The sequence below is a fragment of the Talpa occidentalis genome, unplaced genomic scaffold (assembly GCF_014898055.3).
Source record: "Talpa occidentalis isolate TD23 unplaced genomic scaffold, MPIMG_talOcc4v2.1 talOcc4.9, whole genome shotgun sequence".
Lineage (NCBI taxonomy): Eukaryota > Metazoa > Chordata > Mammalia > Eulipotyphla > Talpidae > Talpa > Talpa occidentalis.
Genome location: NW_023605305.1, coordinates 76422605 through 76437653, shown reverse-complemented (window position 1 = coordinate 76437653; position 15049 = coordinate 76422605). Strand labels below are relative to the sequence as shown.

At 56.1% G+C, this 15049-nt stretch overlaps 1 protein-coding gene across 5 annotated transcripts in view; it reads left to right on the top strand.

The window, feature by feature from the left end:
* The window catches only part of LMNA (lamin A/C), a 46757-nt gene extending 32881 nt beyond the window's left edge, over nucleotides 1-13876 (top strand). For 2 of the 5 annotated variants that reach the window (XM_037501155.2, XM_054691866.1), the window contains 11 exons: nucleotides 5521-5677; nucleotides 7492-7617; nucleotides 7854-8024; nucleotides 8180-8305; nucleotides 8816-9036; nucleotides 9127-9352; nucleotides 9812-9919; nucleotides 10015-10134; nucleotides 10521-10604; nucleotides 11395-11661; nucleotides 11934-13872. In XM_037501155.2, the coding sequence (XP_037357052.1) occupies nucleotides 5521-5677; nucleotides 7492-7617; nucleotides 7854-8024; nucleotides 8180-8305; nucleotides 8816-9036; nucleotides 9127-9352; nucleotides 9812-9919; nucleotides 10015-10134; nucleotides 10521-10604; nucleotides 11395-11661; nucleotides 11934-11960 (1633 nt within the window). In that variant the 3' untranslated portion in view covers nucleotides 11961-13872. Of the gene's footprint in view, nucleotides 1-1708; nucleotides 1765-4746; nucleotides 4821-5520; nucleotides 5678-7491; nucleotides 7618-7853; nucleotides 8025-8179; nucleotides 8306-8815; nucleotides 9037-9126; nucleotides 9353-9811; nucleotides 9920-10014; nucleotides 10135-10520; nucleotides 10605-11394; nucleotides 11662-11933 lie in introns of those variants that run through there. The other 3 variants (XM_037501156.2, XM_054691868.1, XM_054691867.1) reach the window with 3 other exon arrangements.
* Nucleotides 13877-15049: the final 1173 nt, after the last annotated feature.

Sequence of the window (15049 nt, the reverse complement as noted above, 5' to 3'; positions counted from 1 at the left end):
CAACTGATGTTGTCAGGGCTAATATTCCTGAGCCACCAGATGGAGGGTTAATTTGTCCTAAGGAGGGACTGCTGAGTCAACTTCTTGTGGGGATCCCCTTAGTGTTCCTCCCTTTGGTGAGTGACCTCCTCCCCTTCCCCCAACCCCAGGTCATTCTATCTCTTCCTAGGCCATCCTGCCCTCCTCCAGGCTGCCACTTCTTTCTGCCTGCACCCAGGCCTTACCCCTGCATTTTTGCGATAACACGAAGCAACTCCTGGAGAAACAGATCAGGAAGGAGGAAGGTGGAATTTGGCAGGGGAGCTTGAGGGAACGACTGGTCAGGAAGCCAGCCGTCTGTTGTCTAGGCCCCCAGTGCCCTGGCTCTGGCCGCAGGCCTCTGCTGTCTCTGTACAATGCCACGTTGATACACCCAGCAGCTGTGACTCAGGCCTGGCCCCCTGCCAGCCCCAGAGCCTGTGCTGGGGTTGCGTCTGAACATGTCCACAGCCCTAGCCATCCCTTGCCTGGCTCCCCTTTCCCCTGCTCCAGCCCTCCCTCTGCCTGGCATTAAGACTTGGCTTTGTCTGGGGGCAGGACAGCTGGGAGCCCGGTGGCCCTGGAAGGGAATCTAAGGAGTCTCAGACCCCGGGCATGTTGGTGGGATGGTGCCCAGGAGAGGCATGTGCTGGCCATGCCTGCTGTGGGTGTGTGCCTGTGCTGGTGGGGGCTGGGGGTGGGCCCATGCTGGGGAGTGTCCCAGGTGCTTTCTAGTTGTAAGACTTCAGAGCTTCACAGGGAGGGGCCTGGAGAAGGCTCAGGTACCTTGAGTCCCTGGAACACCTGCCTCCTTCAGTTCTTCTCTTCAAGAACTCCTTTCCAGAGACCAGTGTCTTTGAATGCCAGAGTGGGGAGGGGTTCCCACATCCTGCTGAAAGTGAGGCAAACCCACAGACCAGCCAAGCCACCAGGCAGTGGTTCCTGTGGGTGGGGGTGGCTTCACACAGCTGTGGGGGTGTGGGAGTGACATCTCAGCACCTTCACTAGCCTCTGTCTCTGGCTGGAGTGTCTCTCAGCAGGCGAGGCTGCCAGTTTCTCCCTTAGTCTGTGCTGCTTTCTACCACCACCGCCACGTGCATCATGCTGTGTTCTGGGTTTTGATGTCTGCTGTGAGTGTTCTGGTGACCGTGTGGGCAGCCTGCCCTTCTCTAGGCCTTGGTTTCCCCATCTGTCAAAGTGCAGTCCATCCAGGAGGTGGTCCCTCTAGGAACCCATGAACCTCCCAGTCCCTGGGCATATGGAGACATACAGAAAAGCCCTGAGATACAACACAAGTGGGGAGAGGATAAAGCAGCAGGTAAAACAACAGCTAAACACGGTTGGCAGACCGGGTGTGGGTGTGGAGCTGGAGCGACAAGGCGGAGCTGGCTGGGATGGGGGATAGATTTGGATGGAGGGAGGGAGGAAGGCAGTGGGAGGAGCTGCTGGACAAAGGGTGCGGTGGCAGGAGTGCTGTCAGGCTTGGGGTGGCTGAGATGCCCCATCTCCTGCTGGAAGTCAGCCTGAGGAGAGGTCTAGATGCCTGGGAGGGTGGAGAAAGCTGTCCCCACTCCCCAAAGCAGGGGCTTCTTCCCCCACCCCATCCCTGCCCTTCCCTGCCCAGCCACAGGGGGCGCCCTTTCCTGTGAGGAAGGCTCTATCCAGGAGCCCAGAGACCTTGCTTTCCCGGTTCCCATACGCCCCCTTCAGGGGTCTTCGCCCAGCGATGGGGAACTCTCAGGGCTGGTGAGGCTGAGGGACTGAGGGTGGCCTGTGAGGGGACTGGGTGGATCTGAGGGATCCCACTTCTTATTTTTAGCCCCAGGCTACTTCTCTGCCCCCTAGTCGCTTCCTTAGCCCAAGGGAGGAAATGGGGGCCTGTCCCTGGGGCCTACCAAGCTGCTCCCAGCAACCAGGCCCAAACAGCCCTGCGGCTGGCTCTGGCTTCCATATCTGGCATTAGAGCAGAGCTGAGGAGGGTGACTCAGTGGGCGGGTCCAGGCCTGGCCTGGTGCCCACCCAGCCCCTTTGCTGCTCTGGGCTCTTTACTATCCCCAAAACAACCCCCTGCGCCCTGGCCTGCGCAGCCCTGGAGCCAGGCTTCCGACTCCAGCTGGGACAACTAACAGGCCCCAGCCTCAGCTCCCATTTCCACCTTACCTCCCTCTGTGTACCCTCCCCTCCCCCACCCCACACCTTCCCTCACTTCTGAAATCAGATTTGCCAGCTGTGGGAAGAGTCAGAAACAGGATGCCCAGCCCTTCTTGCCTTACGAGGCCACTGGGATGGAGCCACTCCTGTGCTTGAGGAGCCTGGTGGATGTGAGGGCTGGAGGCCTGCCACTGGCAGGGCGCAGGGCCTTGGGCAGGACAGGGCAAAGTCAGGGTCTCCCCTGTGAGCACTAGAGGATTTCCCGACCCCTGCCCAGGCATTGTCTGCCTGAGGATGAGTCACCTGAGACGCCCCTGGTTCCCACCCTTCCCTGCTCTTCTTGCCTGCTCCGCCCGCTCCTCCCTGCCAACCCATGTGTGCAGCAGTCAGTGTGCCCAGCCACCCCTCCACCCGCCAACCCCCATGGCACTAGGACTGGGGCTGGGGCAGCAGCACCACCCTGGCCAGTGCCTGCTAGGCACCCCTGCTGGGTCTGAAGATCCTGCCTAGGGAGGAGGTACCATTTGGAGGAGGTAGGGTGGCTAGAGGTGTGGGGCTCTGAGCTACCCCCAGCCATCTCTTGAGGCATGCGTGCAGCTCCCTGACCACAGGGCTGCTGAGGTCTGAGTCACGAGTCCATGGGTGATAGCGGCTTCTTCCCGCCGATGGGAGCTCCCTCTGCATGACTGAGAAAACCGCAAAAGCCCTTCTTCACTTCCCTCTCTTAGCTGGAGGTTTCCCTCATCTTCAGGGTATATCTTAGTCCTTTAATGGCATCTCTTTCAAGTGCTAATCAAAGCCTCCCCAAAAGGAAAGGAATGTAGTCCCCCAATTTCCTCCACACTCAGCAGGTGCTAAGGCTGTGTGGAACTGCCACCTCGCTGAGGAACATGGGGCACAGCTCTGTGCCTCAGTTTCCTCAGCCACTTAGCAGAGCACCTATCTCATGGGGTGGCTGTGAAGCTGAGTTCACACTGAATGTTTAAAACAGTGCCTGGCCCCTAATGCACTGTGTAAGTGCCGTCTTTAATGCACTGTGTAAGTGCCGGCTTACTGTTATTTTATTACCACTGCCACCTTTGGGAGCAGTGGGAAGGGAGGACGTTAGACTGAAGGACAAACTCCTGTAGTTGTCAGACTGCTGGCTCCCAGAGCTCTGGGGCCACGCACCTCTGTTGTCCTCGGTCCCCATCTACCTGGCACTGGATTTTGCAGGAGAATGCTGCAGGGTCTGGGGAGGCCTGCGAGGCAGGAGTAGGGCTGAGGCACGGAGGGATGACTTCCCACTGCACTGACCCCTTCCTGCCTCTCCCAGCTCAGGCAGCAGGCTCAGGGAAGCCCTCCTCCTCCAGCGCGACTCCAGACCTTTGGCTGGGAGGGCAGTGAGGTGTGGAGCAGTCCTCCTAGACAGCCTGAACTGACTGGGACCCTGTCCCTCTACTGCTGGCAGTGCTCAACACCGTGCCATCCACCTTCCTCCTCTGCGCCTCAGTTCCCTCCTCTGAAAAGGAGGGGTTGAGCTGAACCCACTCTAAGCTCCTCGGCTCCATATTTGAGAATGTCCCAGTAGGGCCCGCTGCAGCTCTTCTGCTGCAGGCAAGAGAGGCCTCTTCTGGGAAGTCCCCGCCAGGCTTGGAGTTGGCCCAAGGAGCTCGGAGTCTGTGTCTGTTGTCGCTTCACTTTACCAGTGGTTTTTCTTTTTCCCTCCTCCCCCTGCAGCTGCCTCAGCTTCGGAAAAGTTCTGAAGTCATGGAAAGTTAGGGCTGTGCTTCCAGCCAGGGGCTGGGCCGGATGGCAGCCAAAACCTGAGCTGGGTTTTGACTTTATTTTTAGCTTTTCTGACTGAGACGGAGGAGGGAAGACATCCTCCAGTTCTGGAAGGGCCTCTTTTCACAGGAGATAGACTCTGTTGCATTAAATAGCTTGTTCTGAGGTGTGGCCTGGACGGAGTAAGTGGCTGGGCAAACTCCCTCCTGGACTTCATGTCCTTCCCCTGCTCCTCCCCTCTGGGCAGCTGTCTTCCCTCTCAGTGGAGCCCAGTGGGAGGGGAGGTGGCTCCTGTTTGAATCTGCTAAGCAGGTGGCAGGAGAACAGCAGCTCAGTGCCCAGGGCTTCCTCTAGCCTGACCTTCTCCATCCTGCTTTACAGTGAATTGCTGGGGCTCTTGGAGCTTAGGGATTTTATGGCAGGAGAAGAATGTTGGCAGGGGCACTTTTTTCCTTTCCAAGAGAGATTTTTCCCCCTGCCCACGTTTGGTTTTCTTTTTTTCCATCTGCTGTGGTGGGCTCATGCTTAAGGACTGACGAGTTACAGATGGTGGCTGGGACCAGGCCCCTTCGAGCTCTGCCTCCACGCACCGGGCTAACTGTTTTCTCTCACTCTGTATTGGTGAATGATCAGGACATCTGTGGAAAGTTCCTGGGTTACCCAGAGGTGTTTTTGGAAAGTAGGATCCCTCTGTTTCTCCAGTTTACTATCCAGCAAAAATGACCAGAGAGTGGAAGGAGGTGACAGAGGCAACTCCTGTTTAACTGGTTCTAGCTAAAGCTTCGCCTGGTTCAAGGAATAGAAAGCTTCCAAGATGGAACCCAGATGGACCTGGAGGCCTGGGAGCCACATCTGGAGCCAGATGCTGAGCCTTGTGTTCCATGGCTCGGCATTCTCTCAGGCTCTGATGAGGCCTGGAGGGAGGGAGGATGAACCCCCTTTGCATAGATGGGGAACCAGACTGGATCTGAGAAAGGAAAAGATCGATATTATGCACACTTGTTTGTCCTCATCCACGGTCTTTCTGCGGTTTGACCAATGTCTTTCCCCATAGTTCTGGTGACCAACACCTTTGGGGCCCAAACCTGAGAAGCCTCAGGGACTCATGGACCCCGGGGCTGGGAGCCTGACTGTCTGGGTCCCTGGAGAGAGAGAGGCCTGGCTGAATGGGAGGTGGGTGGAGTCAGGGAGGAGAAGGTTAAAGCCCTGTGTGGGAAGGGGCTGGAGACAAAGGTGCCCCTGTCTCTTTGGGAAGGAATGGGAGGGGAGAGAGGGAAAAGCATTCATCTCGTGGGACCAGCCAACGTACCCTTCGCCCCAGGCACGTTCCTGAACACTGAGTCATGGGAAGGGTGGAGAAGCAGGAAGGGGGTTTTGGGGATCTTGCAGGAAGTGGGAGTCCAGCCCCAGAGGCAGTTGGAGGCAAACAAACCTAAGGCCAAGAACGCCCTCTTCTGGCAGCTTGAAGGATTGTCAAGTCGCCACCGCCTCGGCCTGGAAAAGACCTCTCTCTCCCCCTTGGGGACCCAGCCCTCTCGAGGGACATGGACTCCTGTTAAATGCACTCTTCTTTCACTTCTCTAGCAATACCAAGAAGGAGGGAGACTTGCTGGCTGCCCAAGCGCGACTCAAGGATGTGGAAGCTCTGCTCAACTCCAAGGAGGCCGCGCTGAGCACTGCTCTCAGTGAGAAACGCACACAGGAGGGCGAACTGCATGACCTGCGGGGGCAAGTGGCCAAGGTGAGGGTGCTTCCAGGGTCCCCCATGATCCCACCTGACCCCGGACAAATGCACACTCCCTCTCCCACCCCAGTTACCCTCTGAAGTTACCTGGTCTGACCTATCACCTGGCATCAGAGCTAGTCACCTGTCCTAGTGTCATTTTGCCCTCCTAGACCACATCTCCTCCTTCTTTGATTGCCCATGGCATCCAGCACAGTGGATTTTAAATAATCTACACATCATTTCCACGTAACTTTACAATGAATTGTGCTTGACCCTGTGTCCCCCTGGTTTGGCCCTCTTATAGACAGCTGTCTCCGGGAGACAGGAGAGGAGTGTGGACCTCCACAGAGCCCATAGTTGGGAACTGGCAGTCAGTCACACACAGGATGCTTGTTTGCTTGTTTTTTTTAAGATATATTTATTTATGCATACAAAATCTGAGGTGCAGGCCAGAGGTGTGGGGGCCAGAGACAGAGTGGGGAGCAGATAGGTGAACTGACTGAAATACACTGCTGAGGGGAGCAGCGGGCGAGACAGGAGAGGTCTGCTGCACCATGTGGGTTGCTCCCTGGCCAGGGATCGAACTTGGGCTGTAGTGGCTGCTGGTAGCTTCATAGTGCTGAGACTTAACTCACTGCACCACTAGAGAGGCCCAAGATGCTTGTTCTTAATGCCTGGCATGGAAGCCATGCCTTGCGGTCTTTACTTTGAAAACTCTTTGCTATCTGTTCCAACCTCTGATCTCTCATGTGACAAGCTGGGGGACAGAATCAAAGAAGCTGGCTTGTTCCCAATATCACAGCCTCATCTGCTCAGAGCAGGGTCAGGATAGAGTCAGCAGCCAAGCTTCGGTCCCGGGCTCTCCCCTCCCAAGACCTGCCCGCCATAAGACAGGGCAAGCCATCTACTAAACCATAACAGGGTCTTCTCCTTCTGGGTTTCTGCCTTCAGGCCCACCCTTCCCCCCAGTCTCCTAGCTGCACCCACTAGCCTCTGCTTTCTGAACTGAAAACCTAAGAAAGGTGCCCCCTCTTCAAAGCCCAGAGGATCTTTTTTTTTAAGATTTATTTATTTATGTATACAAGAACGGGGGTACAGGCCAAAGATGCGGGGGTGAGAGGATTCACCAGAGACAGAGTGGGGAACAGAACAGGCAGATGGACTGAAATACACTGCTGAGGGGAGCAGCGGGCGAGACAGGAGAGGTCTGCTGCGTCATGTGGGTAGCTCCCTGGTGGGCCGAGGATCACACTTGTGCTGCAATGGCTGTGGTTAGCCTCACAGGTTGCGTCGTAACCCCTTGCGCCACCAGGGAGGCCCCCCAGAGGATCTTTTTGTGGCAGATGAGATGCAGTCCAGTCACCTCCCATCACTCCCCCAACCCCCGTGCTTTGGGCTTTAGCAGTACTGTCCTCTGCAGGTCCTAAAGAACACGTGTGCCTTCATACCCGCACCTTTGCTCTCTCCCTTCCCTGCCATCACTGCAGAATCCCCCCTTGCAGCGCCCACTAACCTGTCCTTTGGGTCTCAGTCTCTCCGAGACCCCTTGACCATACCGGGCACTTTGGTTCCTTCCCTCACACTCCGGCTATACCTTGTTCTTCCCTCCTTAATAGCAGTTGCTGTGTGGGGCAATTTTTTAGCACAGCCCCTCCCCAGAGTAGTTACCGTGAGGGAGTAGACATTTCCTGTGTTCATCTAAGATTCTGTCCCCTACCCCAGGAACTGTTCTGCACATATAAAGGGATGTATAGGGAACAGCCCACTTCTCAGCTTCCTGCCAGCTCTGATGTTCTGTGACTCCTCCCTAATGTCTGCTCCCTTCTCAGCTCGAGGCAGCCCTGGGTGAGGCCAAGAAGCAACTTCAGGATGAGATGCTGCGGCGGGTGGATGCTGAGAACAGGCTGCAGACCCTGAAGGAGGAGCTGGACTTCCAGAAGAACATTTACAGCGAGGTGGGGATGGTGCTTTGCAGGCGAGGGGGCCGGGGCTGGGGTTGGGAGCTGTGGAGAGCTCACCTACTTGACTTCCTGTACTGGTAACTGGGAAGTGGGGGGTAGCTGCCCCTCACTTCCCAAGTTAAACAGTACCTTATAGTGACTCCACTCAGGATTAGGATCAGGCAGGGAACTTGCCCCCTGGGTCTCAGCCTTCCAAGACTGATCTTGGTTTCTGTGACCAATCCTTCTAGGAGCTGCGTGAGACCAAGCGCCGCCATGAGACCCGGCTGGTGGAGATTGATAATGGGAAGCAGCGTGAGTTTGAGAGCCGGCTGGCGGATGCCCTGCAGGACCTGCGGGCCCAGCATGAGGACCAGGTGGAACAGTACAAGAAGGATCTGGAGAAGACCTATTCTGCCAAGGTGCTGCTCCCTTGCTGTCTCTGTCCCTTTGCAGTCTCTGGGGAGCAGGTGGATGGTGCTGGGGAGCTGAGTGGCCTGCCCAGCAACAGTTTTCTCCCCTCCCTCGCTCCCAGCCCCTGCAGACCTAACTGTGTGTCCTCTGTCCTCCTCTGCAGCTGGATAATGCCCGGCAGTCTGCTGAGAGGAACAGCAATCTGATGGGGGCTGTACATGAGGAGCTGCAGCAGTCCCGCATCCGCATCGACAGCCTCTCGGCTCAACTCAGCCAGCTCCAGAAGCAGGTGATGGCCCCGCGTCCTTTTCCCCATCAGCCAAGAGTCTAGGCAGGATGCGGGGTGGAAGCTGAGAAGGGAAGGGGAGAGGGAGAGAGGGAATACATGTACGGGACCACACGCTGAGCAAGGGGCCTATAGGATTCAGAATCAGATGACTGCTGTTCCAGGACCACCTCTTGTCTTGCTGGTATGACCTTCACTCCTCAGAGACTTGGTTTTTCCATTTGACAAGGGAACTCCTGCTTAGCCTCTTTCACACCCTGTCAGGACACTCAGTATGAGGTGTTAAAAGTATCAATATTGTTCTAGCTGGTTGTGCCATTTCTGACAAAAAGAAATAGGTTTTAGCCTCAGAATGAGATTTCAGGTAAACAGTGGGAAGCCTTCCCATTGCTAGTGTAGACCATTTAAAGCCTGTGATGCGAGGGTAGCTGGGTGTCCCTAGGCTCTTACCTGCGTACCTGATGCTCCATGCTCAGGGCTCTTGAGAGCTCACAAGACCCCATCACCCCCCAGCTGGCAGCCAAAGAAGCAAAGGTGCGGGACCTGGAGGACTCACTGGCCCGCGAGCGAGATACGAGCCGCCGGGTGCTGGCAGAGAAGGAACGGGAGATGGCAGAAATGCGGGCGAGGATGCAGCAGCAGCTGGATGAGTACCAGGAGCTTCTGGACATCAAACTGGCCCTGGACATGGAGATCCACGCCTACCGCAAGCTCCTGGAGGGTGAGGAGGAAAGGTGAGCCGAGGAGGAGCCAGAGAGGGGCCAGTGACCCATCTGGCCTGCACCTGGCCTTGACTAGGCCCCCACTTGTCTCCCTCTCCCCAGGCTGCGCCTGTCCCCCAGCCCCACCTCTCAGCGCAGCCGTGGCCGTGCCTCCTCCCACTCATCCCAGACGCAGGGTGGGGGCAGCGTCACTAAAAAGCGCAGGCTGGAGGCCGCAGAGAGCAGCCGCAGCAGCTTCTCACAGCATGCGCGCACCAGTGGGCGAGTGGCAGTGGAGGAGGTGGATGAGGAGGGCAAGTTCGTGCGGCTGCGCAACAAGTCCAGTGAGGTAGGCTGGGGGGTGAGGGATGTTGCTGCTTAGGCAGAGCTTGCGAGGACGAAGGGGTGAGGCTTGGAGACAGGGATTCCTCACCCAGGCCAACCAGGGCCAGGGTGTGCCTCCTCCACACACGACTTAAATCCTGACACTGGGACTCATCAGTGAGACCCTGGGCAAGTTATTTAACTGCTCAGAGCAGGGGCTTCCTCCTGTAGATAAATCTGCGGTCAGTAAGTTCCTAACTCTTTGGGGGGTGCCGGGCAGGTAAAAGCGGCAAGTGTGCTGGCACAGCTGAAGTGCCCCTGAGTGTAGTTGTTATCCCTGAGCGGGGGGACAGTGAGGGACAGAGGGATGGACAGTGAGGGATGGAGGGAAAGGCTCCTGCTGGTGGCCTGCCTGGGCCCTTGGCGAGAGAGAACACAGGAACCAGGACGTGCCTCCCCCACCTCTCCCCTCCCTTCCCGGCAGGACCAGTCCATGGGCAATTGGCAGATCAAACGCCAGAACGGAGACGAGCCCTTGCTGACCTACCGCTTCCCACCAAAGTTCACCCTGAAGGCTGGACAAGTGGTGACGGTAAGTGGCAGGGTGTGTGTGTGGGGGTGGGGGTGCAGGTTGGCCTGAGGTCGAGAGTGCTTGATGTGAGCACCCTTCTTTAATTCTCCTTGCAGATCTGGGCTGCGGGAGCTGGGGCCACCCATAGCCCCCCTACTGACTTGGTGTGGAAGGCACAGAACACCTGGGGCTGTGGGAACAGCCTGCGCACAGCTCTCATCAACTCCACTGGGGAGGTGAGTATGCGGGCTTCTCGCTGGATGGGCCCTAGTGGCCAAAATAGGAGCTGGCTGCCTCCACCCCAAGAGAACCAACTCAGGGCCACCTTGAGCTCTCCTAGCTCTCTCCACTCAGTAGGCACACACAAGATGCCCCAGCAGCATGAGGGGTAGAGGTTAGAACAGCGAGGATTGTTAAAGGTGTCCTCCTACCCAGAGAACTTGATAGGGTGCCTCTCTGGATTCCTGAACTCTAACAATGCAAAGCAAGCAGCAGGCTGGACAAAGGGCCAGAAGCGTCTGAGAAAGGCTCTTAGGAGGGCACAGTGGGTGGGTACATTGCACACCCTGTCCCCTCCGCCCTGATCCCCTCTCCCTCAGACCTGGTCTCATGTCCCTGGCAGGAGGTGGCCATGCGCAAGCTAGTGCGCTCAGTGACCGTGGTTGAAGATGACGATGATGAGGATGGAGATGACCTGCTCCATCATGTGAGTGGCCGCCGCCGCTGAGGCCAAGCCCCTGCTGGGCCATGCAGCCAAAGCCTGGGGGCAGCCTCTCCCCAGCCTCCCTGTGCCAAAAATCTTTTCATTAAAGAATGTTTTGGAACTTCACTTGCTGCCCTGGCCTTTCTTCTCTCTCCTCCCTATACCTTGAATAGGGAACCCAGGTGTTTGGGTGCCCTACTCTGGTAAGGCAGGGAGTGGGAACTTTCTGACGCCATGGAGTGTTCCATGGGAGCAGTGGATGAGGGTCTGGATTGGTCTCCTGTGAAGGGGGTGGGAGGACAGACGTGGGGCACCCCGCCCTGCCTCTCTCCCCCCATTTCTGTTGCATGCCTTTCTTTTCTCTTCCCTTCCCCATTCCTGTTGCATTCATGTGCATGCATGTCCTCTCATTGCCACCACTTTTCCTGCAAAAACTTTTCTCTCATTCTTGGCTCCCCCGCACTTGGTCCTGCATGCGTGCTGCCCAGCAAGCTTGCTTACCTACTCTCCCTTCCCTCGAGCTCAGAACAAGTAGGACCGAGTCCAAGCCCAGATCCACTTCCCCGGCCCAAGTCTTCCTGATCCTTGTCCCCATTCATGTCTTCCCTCTCCCTCCTCCTAGCCCCTGAGCCCCAGGGGCCTCTATTCCTTGAACATAACCCCCCACCCCCCAGCACCCCTGCATCCAGCTGGTGCCTGGGACCCCAAAGCAGCCAGGAGCCTGGGTGTTGGGCCTGAGCAGTCAGTCCCAGACTCACCGTCCCGCCTGCCTGAGCCTTGTCTCCCTCCCCAGGGCTCTCACTGCAGCAGCTCGGGGGACCCCACTGAATACAACCTGCGCTCCCGCACCGTGCTGTGCGGGACGTGTGGGCAGCCTGCGGACAAGGCTTCCGCCAGCGCAGGAGCCCAGGTGGGCGGATCCATCTCTTCTGGCTCTTCTGCCTCCAGTGTCACCGTTACTCGCTACCAGCGCAATATGGGGGGCAGTGGGGGTAGCAGCTTTGGGGACAGCCTGGTCACCCGCTCCTACCTCCTGGGCAGCTCCAATCCCCGAACCCAGGTGAGTATTCCCTTTACCTCCATACCCCTTAGGCAGAGGGCCCTGGGCATTGGGATTAAGACAAGCAGTCCTGTGGGATGAGGGGAGCCTTCTCTTCCGCAACCCGGGGGAGTAGGAGCCTCCTCCCTGTAGCCCAGCATCCTGGACAGTTCATCCTGCATCCTGCCCCTCCTGTCTGAACCCCAGACTGGAGGGCAGGGACAGGGCTGGGGTAGGGAAAGGGTGGCAGGGGGCCAGATACTGCCACTCAACTCTCCCCTTTTCTCTCCTAGAACCCCCAGAACTGCAGCATCATGTAATCTGGGACCTGCCAGGTGGGGTGGAGGCAGAGGCCTCCTGCTTTCTCCTCACCTTGTGCCCATCCTCTACCCTGTGCCTCATGGAGGGGGCTTAAAGCCAAAGAAAAATGCCCCTTTGGTTTTTTTCTTCTATTTTTTTTCTAAAAAAAATTATTTTCTACAATGATTTTATACTGAAGGGAAAATATGAGCAAAAAAAAAAAAAAAACTTATGTCTCTATCACTCCTTCCTTTTCCCTGCTTCCAGGAAACTCCATATCTGCTTAAAACCAAAGAGGGCTTCCTGCAGAAGCCCAGGGAAAGGGAGGCTTTTACAGAGCCTAATTTCTGCTTATCTGCCCTGCCTACTGCCCCCGCCCCGGGGACCCCGCGACAAGGTGCCTAAGGGGCAGGTGAGGAGTCCCCTCTGCCAGCCCTTGGTCCACTACTGCTGGCTGAGGCTCCTCTGCCTGCCCTCCCCAGCCTCCAGCCCCACCCCAGCCCCGGGGTGACTTGATTTTTCCAGGTACCAGCTGTGCTTGCTTTTGCTATATTTTATTTAGACAAGAGATGGGAATTAGGTGGGAGGTGGAGGAAGGGGAAAAGGTGTTTGAGCCTTGCTTTACCCAGCATTAGAGCTGGGCATGGCTTGGCCCAGTCACTGGAAGTTGAGGTCAAGTAGGTGCAGGGGAGGCAGAGGGAGGCCTACTAGAAAGGGTGAGAGCCTACAAGGGCCCCACCCAGAGGGGACGGGGAGAAAGGTAGGAAGCTGTGTGGCAGTGGTTTTTTGCAAACACTACAGAGCTCCTGCCTCCCCATTTCGCATCTGCACCTCTTCTCTCCTCCCTGTATCAATACACTAGTTGTTTCTATTCATGACTGCTGTGGTCTCTTTATCGCCGGACGTCACCTTGTGTTCTGAGCGACACACACAAGTACACGTTTCACAGCCTTACCCCTGTCCCCAGGAGACAATAAGAAGCCCTCACAGCACCTCAGGTACACACCTGGGCACTCAGTGGTGGCTGACGGGAGAGGCTTTGTCGTAAGTGCTGCCCACCCACTTCTGGCCTCGCTCTTCATGAAAGCCTCTGGGAGAGGGGGAGCTCCAGAAGAAGGGTATTTCTTCCCTAACTCCTTCACCCAGCAGCACTTGTCAAGTGCCTTCTCCATGCTGGGACATGGACTCAGCGTGGACACCAAGTCAGGACGTGGACCCAGTCTGGGGGTCGTGATGTCTCAGGACCTGGGGCCAAGACATGGGGAGGAGGTTCACAGAAGCCATTGAGGGCCGCGGGAAGTGAGTAGGGCGAACTTGGATACAAGCAGCTCTAAGGGTTCCTTTGCGCCACACTCTGTTCTGTGTGTAGACAAGGGGTATGAGCGAGACCACACGCTCAGTGTCCTCAGTGAACTTACACTCCATGGGAATCAGGAAGCATGCAAAGCAGTGTGTCAAAGAGTGGGAGCCTCAGAGGGGGAGCAAGCTTAAACTTGGGCCATGGAGCGAAGACCAAGGGCATGGGCTCCACATAGGGAAGACAGCCCCGTGTACATGCCGCAGCATCTCTGCACTATTACCTTCCCCCTCTTACTGTCTTGAGAGGTAGTTTTGTTTCTGGAAATGGGTTCTCGGAGTCAGCTTGCCAAAGGCCGCATGGCTAGTAGGTGGCAGAGACCTCAAGGAATCTGGCAGCAGACCCCCTGCTCCTCTAACATCCTCTCCCTCTAAACAGAACATGGTAATAGGAAATAAATGCACGTTCCCAGGGATGGAGGAATTAAACCTGAAGTCTAAAGTCAATGAAAAAAAAATTATCTGGGATTATGGGAAAACGGAAGTGGAAAAGCAACATTAATGAGAGGAGGGCAGGCTCTGAAGTCATGCTGGAATTTTCCTCAACCCCATGGGTATCAGGTGCCTCTGAGAAATCGATGCCGAAAGGAAGGGGTTCCTAGGGCCTGAGGTGGGCACCTTGCTCGCGCCTCCCCTGAGCGAAGGCATCCGCGTGCGCTTCCCCGGCCGGGCACCTGGGGGCGTCGGAGCGCCACGTGCGGCGTCTGCGCTCCCGGGGGCGCGTCCTGCGCCGGCCTGAGCCGCACGGCTGAACCCTGCGTGGTGGCGTCACCCCTCAACCTAGGACTGGGGAATACCTGGACGAGTAGGCCGGGTCCCTGCCCCTGAGGGGGAATAAGTACGCCGCAGTGGTTGCGAGGTAGCCACGCGGGAGACCTGGTGGCCCGCGCTCCGCACACGTGGGTTCCTCACACGCTGCACCTAACTCTGCGTTCAGCAGACCTTTGACTGACAAAAGTTGCTGTTGGAATACTCTACTGTAAAAAGAAGAAGGGTATTTGTAAAGAAGAAGGGTAAATGTAAAGGGTAAATGTAAATTTGTAAAGAAGAAGGGTATTTGTAAAGAAGAAGGGTAAATGTAAAGATTGGTGGGGGTTGAGGGGTGGCGGATGGCGGTGGGGGTGGGTGGGGGTGGTGAGATTTCAATTTCCCAGAAGCAGCACAGATGGATTTCTTTCCAGTGGTTTTCCCCCTGAGCGTATACTGGTAATTTGCATAGTTCAGATATCACTGTGGTTTGTTTTCAGTCTTTTCACAGTTAACATGCATAAACATTTCCCAGTGTAAAAGAACAAAAAATGGAAGAACCCCCCCCCAATAAAAAGTCAAACACTTTTAAAATTCGACATCAGACAACTGACAATTCTGTATTTTAACCCTTAGACAGGTCCCTACAAATGAAGCTTTCCTTTGCTTTGCAAATGGACAGAAAGGGTTTGTGAAAAGACTGATTCTTCCTTTTATTCATAATGTGAACATGCTCAATATTTGTCTTTGTCTTTCTCACCTGCTTTGCTACACATACTTCCCTCAGGCTCCTTCCATTTGGCTGTAAATGGTAACGTCACACCGTTCCTTATAGCTGAGTAGTGTTCCCTTGAATACAACATACCCCACAGCTTTATCCACTCTTCTATCAGTGGACACTATGAACACTTTTTAAGTTACATGGATCCTTTTTCTGTCTGTTCATATAAGTAATACTTGACCATTACAGAGAGGATAGAAAAGGAGAGGGAAAATAATCATCCCC